The sequence below is a fragment of the Chanodichthys erythropterus genome, chromosome 2 (genome assembly GCF_024489055.1).
Source record: "Chanodichthys erythropterus isolate Z2021 chromosome 2, ASM2448905v1, whole genome shotgun sequence".
NCBI lineage: Eukaryota > Metazoa > Chordata > Actinopteri > Cypriniformes > Xenocyprididae > Chanodichthys > Chanodichthys erythropterus.
Genome location: NC_090222.1, coordinates 20,385,231 through 20,409,353, shown reverse-complemented (window position 1 = coordinate 20,409,353; position 24,123 = coordinate 20,385,231). Strand labels below are relative to the sequence as shown.

Sequence of the window (24,123 nt, the reverse complement as noted above, 5' to 3'; positions counted from 1 at the left end):
TTCGCGAGCTGGCCAGGAACAACCAGTCGTCGAGGCAGTCGAGAATGCGAACGCCCTGTTCCTTGAGGGGAACAATGGCCACCTCCGCAACCGTGTAAGGCGTGGAGCGACAGGGCCAGCCCGAAGGGTAGGAGTTTGTACTGACATGCTCGACCCGAGCGCAGAATCGAGACATGAAAGTATGCATCCTTCAGGTCGAATGCTGCAAACCAAACCCCGGGACGGACGCACTCGAAAATGCGCTTCTGCATGAGCACCTTAAACGGCAGCCTGAAGGTACCGGTTCAAGACGCGCAGATCCAGGATTGGCCATAGCCCACCGCCCTTTAGGGTACAATGAAGTAGGGCTGAACCTGACTTCAAATCGGCTGGAGGGACCGGCTCGATTGTATCCCTCGCCAGGAGGACAGCAATCTCCACTCGGAGAACAGGTGCAATGTCCAACGACACCTAAGTGAAGTGGACACCCCTGGACGCCGGAGGACACCGGGCGAAATGAATCGCATAGCCGAGTCTGATAGTACGCATGAGCCAGCGGAACGGGCTGGGGGCACTAACCAGGCCTCCAGACACCGAGCCAGCAGAACCAAACGCACCACAGACGTACCGGGGGTGGGGCAGCGAACCAGAGTACGGGGACCCGACTCGGGCGGCGTGGTAGCGGCCCAGAGTGTGATCAGACTCTGCGAGGTAGCAGTGCGTATGGGAGACGGCACACGGGGCGCGGCCTGCACCAACACACTGACACCTGCTGGCGAGGTGAGAGGGGGCTGGGAGTAGCAACGCGGGGCGCTGCACATCGCCAGCCACACTCTTGGGACGTAGAGGATCGGAAAACAGTTCTTAGTGGGTACAGACCAATTCTCCACCCGGCCCTCCTCCGGGGAGAAAGAACCGTTTACGTCAGCTCCAGGTCGCCATATCTCCAGGACCGTCTCCCGCTAGTCAGGTGACTGCGGGTTGAGCGGGCTGGGTTCAAGGCCAGTTTGTGAGATGAGCGCATCGAGAAAGCACACTTTGACGACGGCACATCCCAGCAAGACTCGCCAGGGGTGTTTCTGGACCACCATGGTGGACATTGTCTGGCCAGGGGCCTGCGCTTTGATTTGCATCCTGCGTAGCTCAACCCCGACTCAGAACTACCCACATGCAATGAGTGCTTTGACCTACTGCAGACTTGCCAGGGGCCAAGACTCATGCAGGGCAGAGGTGGTGTGCCCGTAGCACTGCCACCCCACCCTCGGGGGTAGAGAGAGAAAAAAACTTGTAGTGCAGATTATGACCCTCTTGGCGTTCCATATTAACGCCAAAAAAGGCCACAAACTACCAAGTTTTTTCATGCACATCCGGGCTAAGCCAGGGGGCGGGGCAAGGCGAGTATGCGTCGCACGACACCCCCAGGGGCCCGGGAAAGCATGGTTGCCAAGTCTGAATCCGATTCCGCATGAGCACGCCACAACCGTGGGACGCTCAGCCTCATCTTCATGTTCAGAGCCCAACAATACTCTCTCCAATGTAGCAGTCGACATCTGATCCTCTGCTGGAGCCCTGACTAAGATGTTAGGTCCTCCATATTTATTTTAAGGAGGACCAGCAACACATGCAGAAGCTACCAGCCATGTTGGACAGTGAACGTGGCCGCCCAACTGGACGACACACGGCACCCTGGGCACCGACGTGGCCATGTATCTAAACATGATCCACCCACGAACATAGTCACAACATGTTTGCGATGCACTAGAGGAGTGGGGGGCCCACGGAGAATGACTCGGCGGGTATTGCCCCACTGTGATCCTCTGGTCACCCAGGCTTATTAACCAAAGTAGCACTTTTCTGATTCAGAAAAATAACTAGATCGGGGAATAAGTGAGGGGACTCCACCTCATTAAAGGCAGCCGAGTCTCGACCGTGCATCTAGAGCGCCAGACAGCGCGCAGGGTTGCCGTGGCAACGCGCGCTGTCAGCCGGCAATTCGACGGCACACGGCGCGCTGAGCGCTCAAGCCCTTACGAAGGCGAGCAAACAACGCGCCGACGTGGACATATTTCCATAAGAAAATATGACCACCCACAAACACAGTCTCAGCACGCTAAGCAGACATGAGAGAAAGTGATCGTGGCCGTCAGAGAGGATAGGAAACGACCGCCTCCAGAAACGCACAGACAGAATGACATCTTGAAAAAGACGCAGTGTCTGTCTGTGAAGCTCTTTTAGAAGGGGAAACTTCAGCTCTTTTGTGTCGAGACACACAGGGAGCGTCACGACGTGTTTAGAAAAACACAGGAGGAACCAGACCAAATCGCAGACCAACCAGTGGAATTACAGCGGAACGCTGGGAAAACAGTAGATGTTTCCACCCGGCTCACTCCAACTCGCGACCTCGCTGCAGGTGTCGTCACACCAACACAAGCGCCGAAACTTCTTCAGAGGCTTGAAGTTCAAACAGCCGCAGGACACCAGGTAGGCTCCGAAGCGAAAGACAGAGTGCGATTGCATCTGCCCCCCTTTTTATATCCACCTGTTAGGGGAGGTGCGCATTATGCAAATATCGCACGCCAATTCCATTGGCTTGTTTTAGTTCTCTCGAAGCTGATAGGGGCTCTCTAGCGATATCCCAATTCGTCGGTCACTACTGACGTACGTCGAAAGTGACCGACTGAAAGGGAACTAAACTAAAATGAAAATAATAATAGTATCTCAATGATACTAAAATAACACTGTTGTGAACCTGTACAATTTGTATCAAACACTGCATGAATTTAAATTAAGATCTGAGAATTACAGGGGATAAAAAAAATGACTTAAATTTTTTACTTTTCCTCACACAAATACAACAAACAACTTTAGAAGTCATGGAATATAGTTTCTCATTTAATCTTTGGTTAAGCCACCTAGTAAAGCCTCTGGAGAATTTTGTCAAAAATCTACCATTACACACGACTTTTATCATTTCGGTATATTTTTCAAAAGGCAGAACCGCCTATTCCGTTCCATTTAAAATCTCAATGGTTATTTGCCTGGGCTCTCAGATGTCACACAGCTCATGTAAATTTCTACGCAAAATCTTTCACACAAGGGTTTACTTCCATCATTAAAGAAGGCCTGCTACTTATTTAATTCTTTTTCTTGAAGACAACAAAGAAAAACAAATCAAAGAGACAAACATCAAATGGGTTGCTGAAATTGTTACTCCCACATTCACCACAGAGATTTGCTAACAAGCTCAGCACAAAAAGGAGCGAATTTTCCACCTAGATTTATTTCGCTCAATTTCTTTTGCAACCCCTCCTCCTCCATCACTGTCAAAAATATCAGTGGGCTGTCAGAAAAAAAATCATTGCACAAATAAACAAAACTAAAACAACAAAAAACACAAACTAATGACAAGTGACAGGACCACCTGAATAAGATATATGACACACCTACGTACAACAGCAAAATTACCTTCATCTTCATCGTTAGCTGTAACGGTAATGACCACGAAACCCACTTCCTTGTCTTCCTCCACGCTGATCTCATATACAGACTGGGAGAAAGCTGGAGCATTGTCATTTACATCTGTGACAAAAACCCTCACGTAGGCTGTGTCTGCAGGGCAAAAGAGGTGAGTATTATTTCCACATCACATCAATGCATAAAATATCTCAAGAGAAAAGCAGTTCTTTAATTAATAATAATTAATTTATAAATGTTATAAGATGGGACAACAGAACCAAAACAAAGTCATTAGCATTCATTGTATGATGAAATTTAAAGGTGCTCTAAGTGATGTCACACGTTTTAAGGCCAAAACATTTTTTGTCACATACAGCAAACATCTCGCTATCCGCTATCTGCCTGTCCCCTGAACACACTGTAAAAAAACGTGGTCTCTGTAGTCGCCACAAGCTCTGAAAACGGCAATAAAAACAAACTGGTACAGCCTGGACCACAAAACAAAATAAACATGCTCCAGCCAATAACCAACAAGAATGATTTTAAATGCGTGTTCATGACTGTTTCAGGAAGCACGGAGGGGAGGAGGAGGGAGGGTCTAGCTAGCCTCTGTTTTGTTTGACAACACTTCGAACGTCAACAGGAAGTTACTCCACCCAGGATCACCTTTAATTATCATTAAAATTCAAGTGAATGCGAATATGTCTATAAATGTATACATTTACACTACCGTTCAAAAGCTGGGGTTGGTATTGTTTTTTATGCTCAACAAGGCTGCATTTATTTGATTAAAGATACAAAACAGTAATATATTGAGATATTATTACAATTTAAAATAGCTGTTTTAAAATGTAATTTATTCCTGTTATTCAAAGCTGAATTTTCAGCAGCCATTACTCCAGTCTTCAGTGTCACATGATCCTTCAGAAATCTTTCTAATATGCTGATTTGGTGCTCAAGACACATTTCTTATTATTATCAATGTTGAAAAAAGTTGTGCTTCTTTTTTTCAGGATTCTTTGATGAATAGAAATTTCAAAAGAACAGCATTTATTTGAAACAGATTTTTTTTTTTTTTTAGCAATGTAAAAGCATATACTGTCACTTTTGATCAGTTTAATGAATTCTTGCTGAATAAAAGTATTAATTTCTTAAAAAAAGAAATCTTACAGACCCCTAACTTTTGAATTATGTCATATAGCTGTTATAAAAATATATTTGCAAGAACACAGACTTCATAGAAAGCGTCAATGAGAAATTATTATTTGTGAAAACTTGTAGTAATGATATATTCTATTAAATGTATTAAACATCCTAATGGCAGTTTAATATTAAAACTGTCTTATTATATTATACATGGCCTAAATTACACACAAATCCCTGGGTTGGCATTAGTTCTTCATTAGGCGTGACTCATTGAAGTCTTAATAAATGGAGTTCATCCTGAAGGCTGGTGGAGGTGGAAACAGAGTGACCAAGGGGTTAAGAAGACAAGGTTGATGGATCACACCTGTGTTGGGTTGGCCCTGCTGACTGGGCCGGGCCGACTCAGAGCTGTCCTGAGACTGGACCTCGATCAAGTAGGAGCTTTTCTGCTCACGGTCAAAGGTGGCCCGGGTGTGGATGATACCCGTGTAGGAATTAATGCTGAAGAACTGCGAGTCGCCACTTTGATCCTTCAGAATGATGTAGTTAATCTAGGTAGGAAAGAGTGTCAAAGAAGTTTAAAAGAGCACCATGCATCAAATAATTTAAGAATCACATATTAGACAAATATTAAGTCATGTGATCTGGTAGTTCTAGAGTTTTAGAAAAAACCAACAAGGATCATACTCAGAAGTGGGCAGTTGTGGCCTAATAGTTAGAGAGTCGGACTTGTAACCCGAAGCTTGCGGGTTCGAGTCCCGGCAGGAAATGTAGGTGGGAGGAGTGAATGAACAGCAGCGCTTTCTTCCACTCTCATTACCCACAATAGAGTTGCCTTTGAGCAAGGCACCTAACCCCCAATCGCTCCTCGGATGCCGAAACAAAAATGGCTGCCCACTGCTCTGGGTGTATGTTCACGTATGTGTGTGTTCACTACTCATTGCTGGATGTGTTCACTTGGATGGGTGAAATGCAGAGCACAAATACAGAGTATGGGTGTCATACTTGGCATCGCTTCACGTCAAGTTCACTTAAGAGTCTCACCATGCCATGGAGACCAGAGTCCAGGTCAGAGGCTGAGACCTGAGCCACTGATGTGCCGATCTCTGCTCCCTCTGGAACCGTCGCCTCATACGTGGATGACATGAAGAAGGGAACGTTGTCGTTCACATCTGAAAGAAAAAAGAATGATCAGTTACAAATGACATTAACACTTCTGAAACAAATCTTCCAATAGATTCATATGGACATATGTTAGAAGAAAGGTAAACATTATTTTAATACATTGGCCCCAAAAAGTATTTCAAGTTTAACTGCATTAGATATAAAAAAGTGGCACCTGCAAGCAAATGATTCTAGACCTTTTATCGGCACTTAATGTACTTTTCTGAGCCAGACATGTTCCACTATGTCTGACTGCCATAAATATCTACTGTTTTAGCATTTTTGTTTTCTTTATACTTGAAAAATGTATTTGCGCTGTCTTTCTTTAAAATAAACTCAACTTGGTTTGATATTTTGTATGTAATGCACTGACATTTTAAAGCGTGACTTAAATGTCACTTTTGGGGTCATTTGTTGGTCTTTGGTTTTTGTTGGTCTTTTTATTATCTTTACTTTATGGCTTAGTTCATAAAACCACGTTTGACTTGTGGTTAACTGTGTTCAAGATAAGTGAGGTTTTAAAGTGTGGATTCACTTAATGTAGGTTTATTGTCTGGATTCTCTGCTCTTAGTGGATTACAGCCCTTCTAAACTAGTTGTTCTGTAGGCTTTTTGTCTCCTTTTCCCTCTATTTCAATCTCCATTTTCCTCTTAATTAATGCTGATGTGGTCTCAAGTGTTGTGTGTCGATGCCAAAGCTCTTCACTGTTCTTATTACACGCACACACACACACACACACACACACACCGTCATTCTGTGCCCCCCACCCGCTGCCTGTCATGCACTCATCAGCGCACTGGATTTCCACATACACTCAATGACAGCAGAGAACACTTTTTGTGTACAAATGCACAGTGCAGGCGAAATGAGCTATGAAGAAAGGGAAAAAAAAACATTAGCGTCAGCGCCTCAAACACAATCAGTGGATCAGATCAGACACTGCTGTGCTTCTGAGAAATCGCGCTGGCATGAAATGCTGATTGCTAAACTACCGCAAATGTGTTTACCTCTCCGAGGGCACACAGGCGGTGTGGAACTGGTTGTCGAGGAGTATTTGTAGCAATCTAGTGAGAGGTGTCAACATGGACTATTATCATTGTGTCAGATTTTTACATTTTTGTTCTCCTTTCTTTTTGTCTTACACTAAGGAAGAAGTACTATGGTTTTACCATGATTACTAGACATGGAACCATGGCAATATATTTATAATATTATAAAAGATTTATATTTTAGATAAATGTGGTGCTTTTGAACTTTCTATTCATCAAAGAATCCTTGAAAAACATACACTGCAGTTTCCTCAAAAATATTAGGCAACTGTTTTCAACAATGATAATAATAAATGTTTTTTGAGCACCAAATCAGCATAATAGAATGATTTCTGAAGAATCATGTGACACTGAAAACTGGAGTAATGATGCTGAAAATTCAGCTTCGCCATCATAGGAAAAAATTACATTTTAAAATATATTAAAATAGAAAATATGTATTTTAAATTGTAATAATATTTTACAATACTACTATTTTTACTGTATTTTTTGATTAAATATGCAGTCTAGGGGAGCATAAGTGACAAAAACATTTAAATTCTAATTAAAATTAAGTAAAAAAACAAACAAACAACTGACCTCAAAACTGTGGTACTTATATTTATGCTTGAAATATAATTGAGTTGTAATTTCCAGAAGGGTATCTCTCACCTGTGATGTTGACATAGACAGTGGTGAAGGAAGCTAGAGGTACAGCCGCCACGTTCTGTACACGCACTCGGAGAGTAAAGAAACGTGTGGTCTCATAGTCCAAATTCTCTGCCACCAAGATAGAAGCAGAACCGTCCCTCCGGTTAGGCTTGATGTAGAAGCGCACAGGCATGTTTGTCTCAGGAACCTGACCTTCCTCCAGGTTGTAAGTCACCCTGGGGTCACCAAGAGGGGACGTTGCCTTGATGGTCTGTTGGGAGGGGAAAATGAGCTTTAGGTTGGTGATATAAAATTAAATATGGCCTGTATTGTGAAATATTATGTCATGGAAAGGGCCTTGGAAAATGTGTCTGCTACATCTGAAACCTTTTGATGGGCATTACCGATATGGGTTTGTGTGTGTAATTGGGTAAAAACTGCTTGGATGTGCTATAATACTTTAAACACATATTCATGTAAGACGTGAACATCTATTCCTAAAGCTCAAACAGGATAATTAGCATTATTTGTGAGAAGGCATTTGAAATCAGTAGAACCGTCGGTCAAGCGCCTGCTGACTTGCAGCATGTGAATACATTAGACACGGTTCATCTCTAATCCATATTGAACTAATATTGACAGTTATGGAGTAACTTTCTGCAGTTAGCAGTTTCCAGACTTCCTCTGTCTTCCTCTTCCTTTATAACGTATTTGATTGCAAACCAATGATCACACATAGCCTCTTAAGAAAGAATTCAAAACGAAAACAGTGAAGAACATCAGAGTTTGTTTTTACAATAAAAAAAAAGTACTGTTGGAAAAGTACTATATATTGTCACTGTAGATTGTAGTGATTGTATAGTTGTATAAGGAGCATTACTTGGCTGTTAACCTGAAGATATGGATAGTTTTTTTATTGTTCTCATGGCGTGTGCTGTGCAAATGAATGCAAACAACCCTAGAAGTGAAAGTCAAAGTCATTGTTTATTTAGTGTTCAGACAAAACATGTGCATAGACCTTGGATACAAGATATACAGCCGGTTTTGGCTCAGAAAATCCAATATTACAGTTGGAACCTGTCTGCGAAGGGGACTCAAAGTCATTTAGCTGACTAAAACACATTTAACCCAAAACACCATCAACCAAATGACACCGTAAAGCAAACAAAACATTCCAATGACCATACAGCCAATGGCACAGCAAAGCCAACAGTCAAACCTCAAAGAGAAAGACCTAAACCATTTATGGTCATCCAGAGTAAGGAATACTTGGCATCTAGCGCAGGTTATAAAACTTAGATGACAGAGAAAAAGAGCCAAAAGGTAGAGCAAAATAAAAGTGCATTGAGAGAGAGAAAGATGGAGAAATTATAAGTTATAGAGGGACAACTCTGTGTGTCAGAGAACATGGGTCCAGTCAGCCATTAAATCAACCCTGGCCATGATTTTGAGAGCATCCGCCCACCACAACACAGAAAACAAGTACCTTAAAAGCTCTGTGGCTTTTGCTTCCTGCTTTTAAGTGTCAGCTTTGCCATTCGGTACAAGTCCCTCAACACAAATGACCTATTCAGTGAACTTATTTGCAGTCACTTTGACAGAGCTTCACTAACTTCCTTGACCTATGCTACTCTCTCAGTTCCAGTGCAGTGATGCAGATCTCACTATGTGTTTTAAAATTTTTTTGAGAAAATTTCTATTCTATCCTCCCAACAATATTTATTTACACTGTAAAATGTATTTAAATGAAATACATTCATAAGAATTGGGGTGCAAAATTATCATGAAAACATTTTTGTATGCCTTGTTTTTTCGATTTACAGTGGGTCAGTGGAAATTAAGAGAGAAGTACTTATGAATAAAAATGAATGAAAAAAAAAAGCCTTAAAATATCCCTAGTTTTCTTAATGCAAAATTTCTCAGTGTCTCACTGACTGTGAAATATTATTTCCTAGTTTTTTTATTCTATTTATTAAGATTTACACTACAAATGCAATCGTTTAACTGTAAAATGAACAAGATAAAATAGTGTAAAATGGAATTCGTATATAAAGAACTTGTGAGACCTGAAACATCAAAGCAGTCATTCACACACTCAAAACAGCATATTTTACAGCTCACATCAAAAAGCTCTCAGAAGTTACCTAGACTGATTCTCCTGTCCAATGGGACATCTGGAATTCATTTCAAATCTTTAAGTTCAACTAATTCATCATGTAGTTGACATTCTTATCCAAAGTGACTTACAGTGCAGTTTCTATAGGGACAATCTACCTGGAGTAACCCAAGGTTAAGTGTTTGGATCAAGAGTACAATGGTGATATTTCACAGATCAACCGTTGTGGGATTTGAACCCACAGCCTTTCATTAACCAGCCCACCACCCCATTCTTTTGGTTAACCACTCGTGGGGTTAAACTATTCATACTACTGAAAGTTCCCTTATTGAACTAAATAGAAATTTGGTCAACTTTCAAATCCCAACCTGTCTAATCTTCCCTCCAAGAGTTTATTAGCGGACGTCTCTCAGGCTTGATGAGAACAGCATTCTCATTATCCATACACATGAACAAGGCCCTTTAAATTACATCCTCAAGGTTGCAATTACTGCTTTTGAAAATGTGTTAATTAGCATTCCTTGAGATAATACCACAATGAGCTGACTGATATTTAAATTTTTAATTAGTTAGACAGAGAGACAGATAGATAGATGAAGGAGAAAAGCGAGGGGGGAGGAAGTGAGAGCGAGAAATGAATAGGAGCACTCGACGCACAACAAGGCTACTCAGTGTTGCTAATGAATGCATTATACTGTTTAACAAGCATAATTTGTATTTAGAGTTCTGAGGATGAATTAGCATGAAGGCTCCCAATGCACAGAACAGATTTGAACAGCCAGTTGCTACAGTTATTCTACATCAGGGAGTTCATGCTGTATTCAGAGGGTTGAAGAGAAAGAGAGCTCTACTGTAATTGTGGTAAAGCACTTTGTTTTTCAAGTCATATTACGGGAAACACCTCAGTGTTAAGAGTTCGGGTGAGGTGTGGGCGTTAAAGGGAGGGAACTAGAGACGCACGAAATAAAGGATAAAGAAAATGAGGTTATTTGTCCAATTGTCAAGGTGCATTCCATTAACAAAGGCAGTGATTGTATCTGAATACTTGTGCAACCTGTGTTTTGAAACCCCTCGACTGCAATTACAATCATTCCATCCAATTAAAAAGAAGTGTGGAGGGGGTGAACAAGTAGTTTGAAAATAGAGTGGTTGAATATGAAAAGATATTGAAACTCAACGGAGAGCAGTAAGGTAGGTGATAAAAAGCTCTAAGGAACAACACTTATCTCGTTTTCTGACTGAAGAGACACTGAAGGTGACCTCCAGGTACATCCTCCATTAGCAGAGCTATGAGAGTGGGCAGGGACGCACAGATCTGCTCTGACACACACTGCCCCAAGGACCATCACCTTCATGTACACACGGTGGCAAGCTTAGTGCTAACACACACACATATATCCAAACATACAGAAACCTGACTACAAACTCAAAAGCTGAGACTACAGATAAAAGAAATACAGCTTATCTAATTCATGCCTTCTGAATTTCCACACTAGTCAAGGCTGATTAGACTAGTTAGTGCTGGTTTGGGACTGGGACCCATTGACTTCCATAGTATTTTTTTTCCATACTATGAAAGTCAATGGGGCCCATCAACTGTCAAAATTCAAAATATCTTTTGTGTTCAGCAGAAGAGAGAAATTCATGCAGGTTTGGAACAACTTGAGAGTGAGTAAATGACAGAATTTTAATTTTTTGATGAACTATCCCTGCAGAAACAATGTAAGAAAAAGGTAGCAGTATAAAGTTTAAAACATTGTCTAGAATAGTACAAGCTAGATCATGGAGGAATTTATGAAGTAGTGAAAGCATAGTTTTTGTTTTGTTTTGTTTTTTTTTAAATTAAGAGTCAGCAGGATGTAGTTAAATGTTCACAGAAGAGATGAGTTCCCTTTCGTGGGAACTGTCGACGCTGCGTGGTAACGCATTGGGAACCTTCTGCGTGATGTCGTCACTGAAGCACTCATGTATCTAGCCAATCGCGAAGCGAGACGTCAGAGACGGGTGACGTCACGGACCAGGAAACTATAAAGCACACTCGGATGCAGAGCACGCCAGCTTCTGTTGTCTTCAGCAAGCGCTCTCTGTATCTTGTGTGTCTTATTTGGTGTTGTTTGTCTTATTACATATAAACAAGTCAAGATCTCTTCGTCTGAGGACAAGAGTATCTCACACCAATCCATATATTTATATATAAAAAAGACACGTATTATGGCGAGAAACAGCAGTGAAATGGGAGTGAGCCCAGGCAGCTCTCGAGGGAGCGTCTGTGTGCACTGTAAAAACTCGCTCTCAGGACACTGCTGCAGTGTTCCCCGCGGATCGGGTCCCGCTTCTGCTGAGGCAGGGCGGAGGCTCCGTTCATGGGGTTCACAAATGGATCTGACAGAGGGATTAGAGACGGGCGCGCCTTTTCTCTGCCCTCACCAGCCAGGTTCAGCGCCGTCTCCCAGGTGGAAGCACGCTCTGCGGTTTCTTCCCCCGGGTTGAGGCACCGATACTCACATGTCCAGCTCTGAGGAGGTGGATATTGTGATATCGATCTGAGGATCGCCACCTCACAGTCACACACACATATCGTGTTTCAAAATCACACGTTTATAACAAATCAATCGTGAACAGCAGTTTGATTTTTCCCCCTGTGCTACACTACAAAGCGAGTTGGGATACACACGATTTATGTGTTGTTTGCTGGGAGTGGAGCGTGCACGTCAGCTCACAACTGACAGTGACCGTGTTCATTCATAAAAATGTCCCGAAGAAAAGTATGCACTAGCGGGAGTTTTGTAGCTCCACTCCTGTTGGCTTTATTCTCGAGGGAATAAAAGTCTATTGCAAAGCTCGAATCTCGCGCTTGCCGAGGCAGCGCGTGGATTGAGTTTTCATTAAAGAATATAGCTCAGATCTCGCGCTTGCCGAGGCAGCGCGTAGACTGAGTTTTCATTAAAGAATATATGGCTCGGATCTCGCGTTGCCGAGGCAGCGCGTAGATTAAGTCTGCAAGAATGAAAATACGGCTCGGGTCTTGCGTTTGCCGAGGCTGCGCATATATCACGTGTCCGTAATTATGCATGTGTGTGTATGTGTATGTATATATTAAGGGATCTGAGTAGACGGGAGTTCCCTTTCTCTATTTCCCTAAAATACCTTGCGAATTATTACGAGCTATAATTCTTTTTTGTATTCTAAATATATTCAGTCTGTTCAAAAATATAAGAACTGGCTGCATTTAATTTGAGGATTAAATGAAATATTGAATACATTAAATTCTGAGGAATTTAAAAGCCTCCGGACTAGGATGGATCTGAGGACCGTCATTATCTCTCGGAAGGCTTCAAAGAAGAGGTCCTGACATAGTGCAGGATCTCTCGAGGGCAGCCCCTCCGGGGGGTTCGGATATCGGGTCCTCCTCGGTGCCCTCAGGGGACCGTTCTGTCAACCCTGCCACCAAGCGTGAGTCAGGGCACAGCAGTTCCCACCGACCCTCCGAGGAGGGCCGGCCACTTGATTCGATTGTTCTCTGCCGGTGCGCCGCTTCAGAGCGTCGAATCAGGTGCTCAAAAAACACCAGAGGCCAGTCTCGAGAGACTGGTTCCCTTAGTAAATTTTCTGGTAGAATGGAAACTTCTTCCGAATATATCAAAATGGGTGCTGCTCACTATAAAAGAGGGTTACAAGATCCAGTTCGGGTCTCGCCCGCCCAGATTCAACGGGGTTCTTCCCACAGTGGTAACCCCCGAGCAGTCTCTGGTTATGGAACAAGAAGTTGCGACACTTTTGCGAAAAGGAGCTATAGAAAGGGTTCCTCCTCCCAGCAATCAGTCAGGGTTCTACAGCCGTTACTTCATTGTTCCAAAGAAGGATGGAGGTCTACGACCTATTATAGATTTACGTGTGCTAAATCGCTCAATACAAAAGCTCAAGTTCAAGATGCTGACACTCAAACAGATTATACCACAGATCAGGTCCGAGGACTGGTTTGTGGCAATAGACCTGAAAGATGCTTACTTTCATGTGTCCATCCATCCTTCTCACAGGAAGTTCCTCAGGTATGCTATCGGCGGCGAAGCTACCAGTACAGGGTTCTTCCGTTCGGCCTATCATTATCACCCCGCACATTCACGAAATGCGTGGACGCAGCTCTGGCTCCGCTGAGGATCCAGGGCATTCGCATACTGAATTATATCGACGATTGGTTGATTCTAGCTCAGTCAGAGCAACTAGCAGTTCAGCATCGAGATGCTGTTCTGTCCCATATGAAGAGGCTTGGGCTGAGGCTCAATGCCAAAAAGAGTGTGCTAGTTCCAGCTCAATCCACCAACTATCTGGGTGTAGTGTGGGACTCCACCACGATGCGGGCACATTTGTCTCCCGCTCGGGTGAGTGCCATTCTTATGGCTATGAAAGGGGTGAAGTTAGGCCAGTCACTCACTGTAAAACAGTTCCAGAAACTGCTGGGTCTGATGGCAGCTGCGTCCAACGTGATACCTTTTGGCCTTCTGCACATGAGGCCCCTACAGTGGTGGCTCAGGACCAGGGGGTTCTCCCCGAGGGGAAATCCCTTTCGCATGATCAAAGTCTCAAAACGATGTCTTCGTTCTCTGACCATGTGGAAAGACCCCCGGTTCCTGTCCCAGGGACCCGTGTTGGGGGCCACTACTCGTCGAGTAACGCTTACGACGGACGCCTCCCTCACGGGCTGGGGAAGCGATCATGAGTGGTCGCTCAGCTCAGGGTCTTTGGGAAGACCATCAGCTCTCTTGGCACATAAATCGGCTAGAGATGATGGCAGTGTTCCTAGCTCTGAAACACTTTCTCCCAGACCTGAGAGGTTACCATGTGTTGGTTCGTACGGACAACACTGCAGTGGTTGCATATATAAATCATCAGGGGGGTCTGCGGTCTCGCCGACTATATTACTTGGCCCGTCAGATCCTCCTGTGGTCCCAAGGGAAGCTGCTCTCGCTGAGGGCAGCTTACATCCCGGGACATCAAAATGTGGGAGCAGATGCCCTGTCGAGGCAGGGGCCAAGGCCCGGGAGTGGAAACTCCACCCAGAAGTGGTGAGTCTCCTATGGAAAAATTTCGGTCGAGCGGAAGTCGACCTGTTCGCCTCGGGAGAGTCAACCCAGTGTCCGCTCTGGTACTCCCTAACACATCCAGCACCTCTGGGTCTGGATGCTATGGTACAGACGTGGCCGAGGCTGCGCCTGTACGCATTTCCCCCGATCGCCCTGCTCCCGGGAGTTCTGGAAAAAGTACGCCGAGAAGGGGCCAATCTAATACTGGTAGCCCCATTCTGGCCAACCAGGATATGGTTCTCAGACCTAGTGTCGTTACTCAACGGCTCCCCAATGGAGCTTCCTCTCAGACAGGACCTCCTGTCTCAAGCGGGCGGCATGATTATACATCCCCGCCCAGAACGACTGAAACTATGGGCCTGGCCTCTGAGGGGGCCAGACTCATAAATGCTGGTCTCCCAACCGAGGTTGTGGAGACCATTCTTAACTCCAGAGCTCCCGCCATGAGGAAGTTGTATGCCTACAAATGGAATTTGTTTTCTACCTGGTGCAGACACAATAATACGGACCCTGTCCTTTCTTCTGTTAGCTTTGTGCTAAAATTCCTTCAGAAAAAATTCTCGGAGGGCCTATCTCACTCAACCTTAAAGGTTTATGTTGCAGCAATTTCAGCATATCATGCTCCTCTTGAGGGGAATATCTCGGTAGGTCGAGACCCCCTCGTCACACGCTTCCTCCGTGGCACACTGAGGTTGAGGCCTCCAGTGCGCACAAGGGTGCCAACCTGGGACTTGGCTGTGGTCTTACAAGGGTTAGCTGAGGCTACCTTTGAACCATTAGAGGAGGTTCCTGAGAGGTTCCTCACTCTGAAAACGATTCTTTTATTAGCTATCACTTCTCTGAAGCGGATAGGAGATTTACAAGCACTTTCTGTTGCTCCCTCTTTCCTTGAATTTGCTCCAGGAATGGTGAAAGCATTCCTGTATCCTAAACCGGGGTATGTCCCAAAGGTCCCTACCAATGTCCCAGGCCCCATTGTGCTTCAGTCTTTCTATCCTCCTCCATTTGAATCTGCGGATCAGGAAAAATTGAATCTGTTATGCCCAGTAAGGGCTTTGGATACTTATGTCCACAGAGCTGCCCTGTGGCGTAAGTCAGATCAGTTGTTTGTCTGTTATGGGTCCCCTAGAAAAGGGGGCCCAGCATCAAAACAGAGAATGAGCAAGTGGGTGGTCGAGGCCATCTCACTTGCATACGAAGCGGCCGGACAGCCCTCTCCCTTGAATGTTCGCGCCCATTCTACCAGGGGTATGGCGGCATCAAAAGCTCTGATGTCAGGAGTCTCCATGAGTGACATATGTGATGCAGCTGGATGGTCATGCCAGCACACATTTATTAAATATTATAACCTTGATGTTGGCTCCACTCCGGGGTCCTCTGTCCTGTCAAGATAACCTTGGCAAGTGCTTGAGCTACGGCTCAGTTGGGATTGCGTTCCCAATGCGTTACCACGCAGCGTCGACAGTTCCCACGAAAGGGAACGTCTCAGGTTACAGATGTAACCCTGGTTCCCTGAGTAGGGAACGAGACGCTGCGTCTCTTGCCGTACCCCTGCACACTTGCAAGTGCTTGCTTCAGACTTACTTAGAAGCTGGCGTGCTCTGCATCCGAGTGTGCTTTATAGTTTCCTGGTCCGTGACGTCACCCGTCTCTGACGTCTCGCTTCGCGATTGGCTAGATACATGAGTGCTTCAGTGACGACATCACGCAGAAGGTTCCCAATGCGTTACCACGCAGCGTCTCGTTCCCTACTCAGGGAACCAGGGTTACATCTGTAACCTGAGACGTTTTCAGCTGTTTCTTGAATATGGTCAGGGATTCAGCTGTCTGTACAGAGTTATGAAGACCCTTCCACCATCAAGGAACAGTGAATGAGAAGGTTCTGGAAAGTGATTTTGTGCTTTCCTGTGATGGAACCATAAAGCACCATTCACTCACCAATAGCAGGGGGAATTTTTGGAGGTTTAGATAGTCATTCAGCATAGTTAAACTTGTTGAGCAAGGAAATCTTCTTGGTTATATTAGTTCACTTTCAAATTAAATTTTCCTGATAATTTATTCACCCCCATGTCATCCAAGATGTTCATGTCTTTCTTTCGTCAGTCGAAAAGAAATTAAGGTTTTTGATGAAAACATTCCAAGATTATTCTCCTTATAGTGGATTTCAATGGCCTCCAAACGGTTGAAGGTCAAAATTACAGTTTCAGTGCAGCTTCAAAGCGTTCTATGTGATCCCAGATGAGAAATAAGGGTCTTATCTAGAGAAACCATCACTCATTTTCTAAAAAAAATATTAAAAATTGTATACATTTTAACCATAAATGCTCATCTTGAACTAGCTCTCTTCTTTGTCTATTTGAATTCCAGCAGTGTAGATGCTGCTAAGTGTATTACTGCCCTCCACAAGATGAGCATTTATGGTTAAAACATATACAATTTTTATTTATTTATTTTTTTTAGAAAATGAGTGATAGTTTCTCTAGATAAGACCCTTATTTCTCGTATGGGATCACTGTAAACTGATTTTGACCTTCAACAGTTTGTGCTCAATTGAAGTCCACCGTATGGAGAAAAATCCTGGAATGTTTTCATCAAAAACCTGAATTTCTTTTCGACTGAAGAAAAAAAATGAACATCTTGGATGACATGGGGGTAAGTAAATTATCAGGAAATTTTAATTTGAAATTGAACTAATCCTTTAAAAGGTTTGAGAGAATCATTCAAGCTACAAGAGGATCTGTTTATTGTAAGTGTTTTTGTGTTGTTTCTAGTTTGATTTTAGTGCTGTGTAGTTGCTAGGAAGTTTGTTTACTGACTTCACGTGGCAAATCGCGTTTGTTGTCGTTTCGCTCCGAGTCAGTAAGGCATGGTCAAAGCCAGCTTCAGTATTTAAACAGTTGTAATTTAGCATTCATTAGAGAGAATCATTCAAGCTACAAGAGGATCTGCGTGTGGCATCGCATTTGTTCTCGTTTCGCTCCGAGACAGTAAAGCGTGGCCTGCTGAACGAACTAACGTTGTAACAAGTTGGTATAACTGTGTAGTCTACCGCAGCAGCCCTTGTGTGAAGCCCTCCTCGTGTGAAGACCGAAGAGTGTAAAGACCAGCGACTCTACCTGTGTGACTCCACCGAGCAAGGATACCAACAAGGCACTTGAGTATTGCACTTTTTCTTTTTCCTTTCCTTCCTCTTTATACAGTGTGTTCTTGTCTGTCTGTGTTTTGACCTGTTTTAGATATGTGCTTCCAAATTCCCACTATAACTAACATCGCGTGCTACACGTTGGAGGCAGTGCAACCATAACAACCTGCGTATTTTACCCATGTAATTTAGTACATTATTTTCTATTTCTATTGGGCTCTGGAATTGTCAATCTGCTGTAAACAAAGCAGACTTCATTACAGCTATTGCTACTTATTCAGATCTCCATCTCTTGGCTCTGACTAAGACATGGATCAAACCTGAGGACACTGCCATACCAGCAACTCTCTCCTCTAATTTCACTTTCTCTCACACCTCACGGCAGATTGGGAGGGGTGGTGGTACTGGTTTGCTTATGTCCAGTAAATGGAAGTTCAAACCTTTACCATCTCTCTGTGACAATGGCTCATTTAAATCACATGCAATTACCATCACCTACCCTGCTAAAATCAATGTTGTAGTTGTTTATCGTCCCCCAGGTCAGCTAGGTAACTTCTTGGAGGAGTTAGATGTATTAATCTCATCCTTCCCTGAAGATGGTACTACTCTGCTAGTACTTGGTGATTTCAACATCCATCTAGACAAACTTCAGGCTGCTGACTTCCACACTCTGCTTGCCTCATTTGATCTCAAGCGAGTGGCTACCTCAGCTACCCACAAATCAGGTAACCAATCTGACCTCATCTACACACGCTGTGGCTCCACTAACAATACACTGGTTACTCCACTACACACCTCAGACAACTTTCTCATGACTTTTAATCTCAACCTGACACCTAACTCAACACACACTGCACCACATGTTACTTTTCGGCGAAACCTACGCTCCCTCTCACCATCCCACCTATCCTCTTTGGTCTCATCCACACTTCCTCCCCCTAACCAGTTCTCATCACTGGACACTAACAATGCTACTGACACTCTTTGCACCACTCTAAAATCTTGCTTAGATGACTGCTGCCCCCTTTTAACCAGACCAGCCCGCACCACCCCCTCTGCCCCCTGGCTCTCTGATGCTCTCCGTGAGCATCGATCTAGACTCAGGGCTGCAGAGAGGAAATGGCACAAATCTAAAGATCCTACTGACCTTAGCTTATATCAGTCACTCCTTTCTTCTTTCTGTATCGATGTCTCCAATGCTAAAACCACATACTATCACACTAAAATTAACAATTTGACTGATTCCCGCACACTTCAAAACCTTCTCTTCTTTGCCCTTCTCCCCTCCCTCCCACATCAGCTCTTACAGCTGATGACTTTGCCACATTCTTCACACATAAAATAACAACCATCAGTGGCCAATTCTCCACACCACACACTGACAATAACATCTCAACAGAAAACACACAAACTCTCCCCTCCTTCTTCATGCTCTCTGAGGCAGATGTTTCAAAACGCATCCTTTCCAATCACCCTACTGTCCGCTAGACCCTATCCCCACTCATCTTCTTCAGGCCATCTCCTCCTCAATTATACCTGCACTCACTCACATTATTAATTCTTCCCTTCACACTGGAACATTTCCCACAGCTTTTAAGCAGGCTAGGATAACCCCACTACTTAAGAAACCCATTCTGATTCCACCACTTTTAGAAAACTACAGACCAATATCCCTTCTTCCTTTCATTGCTAAGAAACTTGAGAGAGTTGTATTCAACCAACTGTCTTCTTATCTCACACAGAACAACCTCCTTGACAACCACCAGTCTGGTTTCAAGAGTGGCCACTCAACTGAGACTGCCCTGCTCTCAGTCACTGACGCCCTGAGACTGGTATGAGCAACTTCAAAATCATCAGTACTCATCTTGCTGGATCTGTCTACTGATTTTGACACCGTTAACCACCAGATCCTTGTGTCAACACTAATGTTGAAGGACCACCACCTTCAACTCAACCTTGCAAAAACGGAACTGCTTGTGGTCAGTGCCAACCCAACACTTCATCATAACCTTTCAATTCAACTTGGGTCGTCAACCATTACTCCTTCCAGGACAGCCAGGAACCTTGGAGTGGTGATGGATGATTGTTTATGCTTCACAGATCATGTTGCGACAACGGCCCGGTCCTGCAGATTTTTCCTTGTACAACATCAGGAAGATTAGACCCTCCCTATCAGAGCATTCCACACAAATCCTTGTCCAAGCTCTTGTTCTATCCAGACTGGACTATTGTAATGCTCTCTTAGCTGGCCTTCCAGCATGCACTATCAAGCCTCTACAACTGATCCAGAATGCTGCAGCAAGACTGGTCTTCAACGAACCGAAGAGAGCGCACGTCAATCCTATCTTCATCAGTCTGCATTGGCTGCCAGTAGCTGCTCGCATCCAATTCAAGGCTCTGATGTTTGCCTACAGAACGACCGCTGGCTCTGCACCGCTATACCTTAACTCACTACTTCATACTTATGCGCCCTCCAGAAACTTGCGTTCTGCAATTGACCGGCGCCTTATGGTGCCATCACAAAGGAGCACAAAATCGCTCTCACAGACCTTCTCCAGGTCTGTTCCTGGCTGGTGGAATGACCTGCCACGCTCTATCCGAGCAGCTGAGTCTTTAGCCATTTTCATCTTTTTCGTCAGCACTTGACCCAGTAATAGCAGCACTTACCTTGATTTCTATTCTTCTTCCACCTATTTGTGTATTTATTTTAAAAAAAAATCCTTGCTACGATCACTTTACTTTCACACAGCACTTATATACTGTTGTTCTCATGTTGATTTGATTGATTCTACTATTCTCATTTGTAAGTCACTTTGGATAAAAGTGTCTGCTAAATGACTGAATGTAATGTAAATGTTTAAATATATACAGGGCATACGAGACTAATTTACAAAACACACCTGGGACCAATGAACTCAAATCAGGGAAAACTGAGAAAAAGGAACATGTGACACAGAAAACATAAACACAGAACCCTGACACTTCAAGCCATTTTTCAAAATCCAATTACTACGCACAGTTACACTTTATTTTAAGGAGTACGTGTTACAGTGTAATCATCCTTTTAAGTAGCTTTGTAATAATAATTAACTACATGTACTTACTATAGGGTTATAGTTAGGATTAGGGTGTGGTTTAGGGTTAGTTGCATGTAATTATGCATGATGCATCCAAAACATATACTTAGTGACCAACCATGCTGTTTTTTTTTTACACCAACACTAAATACTTATAAAAGATCAAATAAGACACAATGAGAAACTCTGGCCCGGAATTGGCAACAGGTACAAACAAAGCATAAATGAAAGACAGCAGAACAAAAGATAATCTAAGAGCTGTGGTTTCATGTCCTACATTAAACAAAGCCAAATGGTTTACAAAATCTGAAATAACTGCACAAGAGAATTTAAAGAGACAAAGAGTAGCTGGTGAGATCCAGTGCAAAGGGCTGTTAAAAAAAAAAATCTGGATGATAAGATGGGTAATGGCATTGCCAGCAAAATGAGTAGAGCCTGAGGTGCCATGAAATTAGCAATAATTAGAAATCATCTCATTACACAGCAAAGGCATTGGAAAGAAAAAGCCGATCAGAGATGCCTTGCGGTGACTGTTATTCAGTGCCCATCAATGCGGTCACATTGGATATTGTGCCCTAGAAAGTGTCAGTTTTACTTACAACAAGCCCCTGCTACATATAATGTAATCTAAATTTATACATGTATAAATATATATACAATTTACATATCTATCTATCTATCTATCTATCTATCTATCTATCTATCTGTCTGTCTGTCTGTCTGTCTGTCTGTCTGTCTGTCTGTCTATCTATCTATCTATCTATCTATCTATCTATCTATCTATCTATCTATCTATCTATCTATCTATCTATCTATCTATCTATCTATCTATCTATCTATCTATCTATCTATCTACCTACCTACCTACCTACCTACCTACCTATATTGTAGTGAGAGCCTATAGTCAGAGTTGCGAACGTTTAGTTCAGAGCCAAGCCTGTTATGAAAGTACTACAGGTTAGAATGTCATTAGTATAAGTGAGGAGAGTTCTATAGGAGATGATTAGAGAAAGAAACATCAGTATTAAAATATGCATGTGGACCAGTATATTAGACCGGTATTAATTTTCTTTGACAGGGATGCTAACAGAAGCCCTCAGAGGAGAGCGGGCTGTCAAGAGATGAATGCAGTTAAACTGAGTTTCACGCTGCTAGTAAAGTCCCGGCCAATTAGAAACTACTATGCAACATGCCGTTTACGCTCTTTTTCTGTTCTTCACCATCATGAACACGTACAATGAAAGGATTTAAGGATTTCTCAAGACTTGGTCAGCCATCTTGGATTATTTTTTTATGAAGTTTGTCAGAATACATTCTGGGATTGCCTTATCCACAAATGATACATGAATTATTTGGACAGGTTACATTATAAACAGGGTTTTTCCTGGCTCAAAATGAGGCGGAGGTGGTAAAATCCTGATCACGGCAGAAAAAAAAAAAAAAACACTTTTACAAGCACATATTTTAGGTATCTTAATATTAAGAGAATAATATTTTTATTTTGAGAACACTATCATATATACAGTGTTTCCCACAGGATTGTGTGTTTTCTATGGTGGTTGTACCTCTGTCCCTATTAGGGGTCCGGGGCCATGCTCCCCAGGAAGAAAATTTTGTACGTTTTAAAGATAAATTAATTAATCTGATGCACTTTGAGAGTTCACAATTAAGAGCTCCAACCCATGTTCAGTGTGCAAATTGAACAAAGAAAAAGTCTTGTAACTGAACTTTAAAAGGGACTCTATAGGGCTTGTGCACTAGAGATGTGCGGATCAGCTCTAACATCACCCAAATCTGCTGTTAAAAATAAATCCTCCACCAGCCAACTTCCCAAACTTACGATATTCTCTGATTTAGATATCTGCACCTGATCACAAAATAATTATTCAAATTCTCAGTGTTAAGCATGATGATATAATAACATATGACACTTAAGTAGGCTGCTTTTAAATAAATATCTAAAAGAAAAGTTCTTCTTTGGCAAAAAAATGGTTTCCTTTGTGTTTTATATAATGACCACTAGGAGGTGCTCTAGGCACATGCTTTTCTTGATTGGTTTTCCCTGAATAGAAATGCGTTATTGTTGAAAACGAAAGTAAAAAAGTAAAAGTGATGCACATTCCTTGCATTTTACCAAATGAGAGTTCCATGTCTTTATTAAAATCAACACATTAATGATTTATTTCTCATCCACCCATGACCCACCCGCAATTATTTGGAATGTTATTTTGTATTACTTGGCCGGCCCAACCCAGCGGATTATCTGATGCGGATATAACCGCAATCTGCGCATCACTTTCGTGCGCTGTCGCAGAATGTCCTGAGCGGCTACGGAACCGTGGTAAAGGCAAAGCCACTGGAAGGCAAGCCTGCAACCTTTAGCCAAAAAAATGTAACGGCTAATGCTAATGCTCCGCCTCTGGCGGTATGCAAGGAAGGAGACCAGAGGCTGTTTTTTGAATGGATGTCAATGGATGAGAGGCTTCACCATGCTGATTAAACAGCTTTTGTGGGGAAATAGCTAATCATTTAATTAATCGATAGCCTGTTCGCTAATCTTCAGCATGTTTTACACTAAACAATACTTTCGTTGGGAACTATATATAGATTTTAATTTATTTTTTTAAGAGAAGGCAGACTAGGGAATGTTGCAACAGGTAGGACTCATTTACAGCATTACCAACAACAAATGTGCCGCATTACCGTTTAACAGATAGAACAATAGCTGTTGTGTAAAAGCCACTGGAAGGCAAGCCTGCAACCTTTAGCCAAAAAAGCATAACGGCTAATGTTAAGGCTACGGCTGTGGTGGTACGCATGGAAGGAGTTTTAAACAGCGGGCACTGATGTCACAGTCATTACACAATAGGCTGAGAGGTGCCGCATGTGATTAAGTTAGCCGTTACGCTTTCTCCAATGGTAAGAGATACAGACCCTCTCATCTCCCTATAATATACAATCTCTGGTAAAGGGGTATCTGAGCATGTGACTGCCTGTCTGAGTTTTGTTAACACCAGACAGCCAGAGGCAGCACAAAATTTGATGGATCTGGCTGCCTCGTAATTCTCTATACAGGAAAAACCCTGATTATAAGTCAAAATACTTTTTGCAGCTTACCTTTTGGAAGAGCATTGATGTGAAAGTGCTGTCTAGGTAGGCAACTCGGTAGGTTTTGGAACAGAACTTCTATCTATGAGTGTGTCTATGTATTTCCCATTCAGTACAACCCCTGTAGCTCTTTACAAACAGGTTAGCAAAAATGACTAGCAAAGCAGTCCGCGT

The 24,123-nt window shown here is 43.1% G+C and overlaps 1 protein-coding gene across 1 annotated transcript in view; it reads right to left on the bottom strand.

Moving 5' to 3' along the window:
- si:dkey-22o22.2 (neural-cadherin) overlaps nucleotides 1-24,123 on the bottom strand; it is a 144,483-nt gene that overhangs the window by 24,317 nt on the left and 96,043 nt on the right. Inside the window, exons 13-16 of the mRNA XM_067393595.1 lie at nucleotides 7,447-7,696; nucleotides 5,626-5,753; nucleotides 4,946-5,132; nucleotides 3,445-3,588 (exon numbers count right to left, since the gene is read on the bottom strand). Coding sequence (XP_067249696.1) covers nucleotides 3,445-3,588; nucleotides 4,946-5,132; nucleotides 5,626-5,753; nucleotides 7,447-7,696 — 709 coding nt within the window. The remainder of the gene's footprint in view (nucleotides 1-3,444; nucleotides 3,589-4,945; nucleotides 5,133-5,625; nucleotides 5,754-7,446; nucleotides 7,697-24,123) is intronic.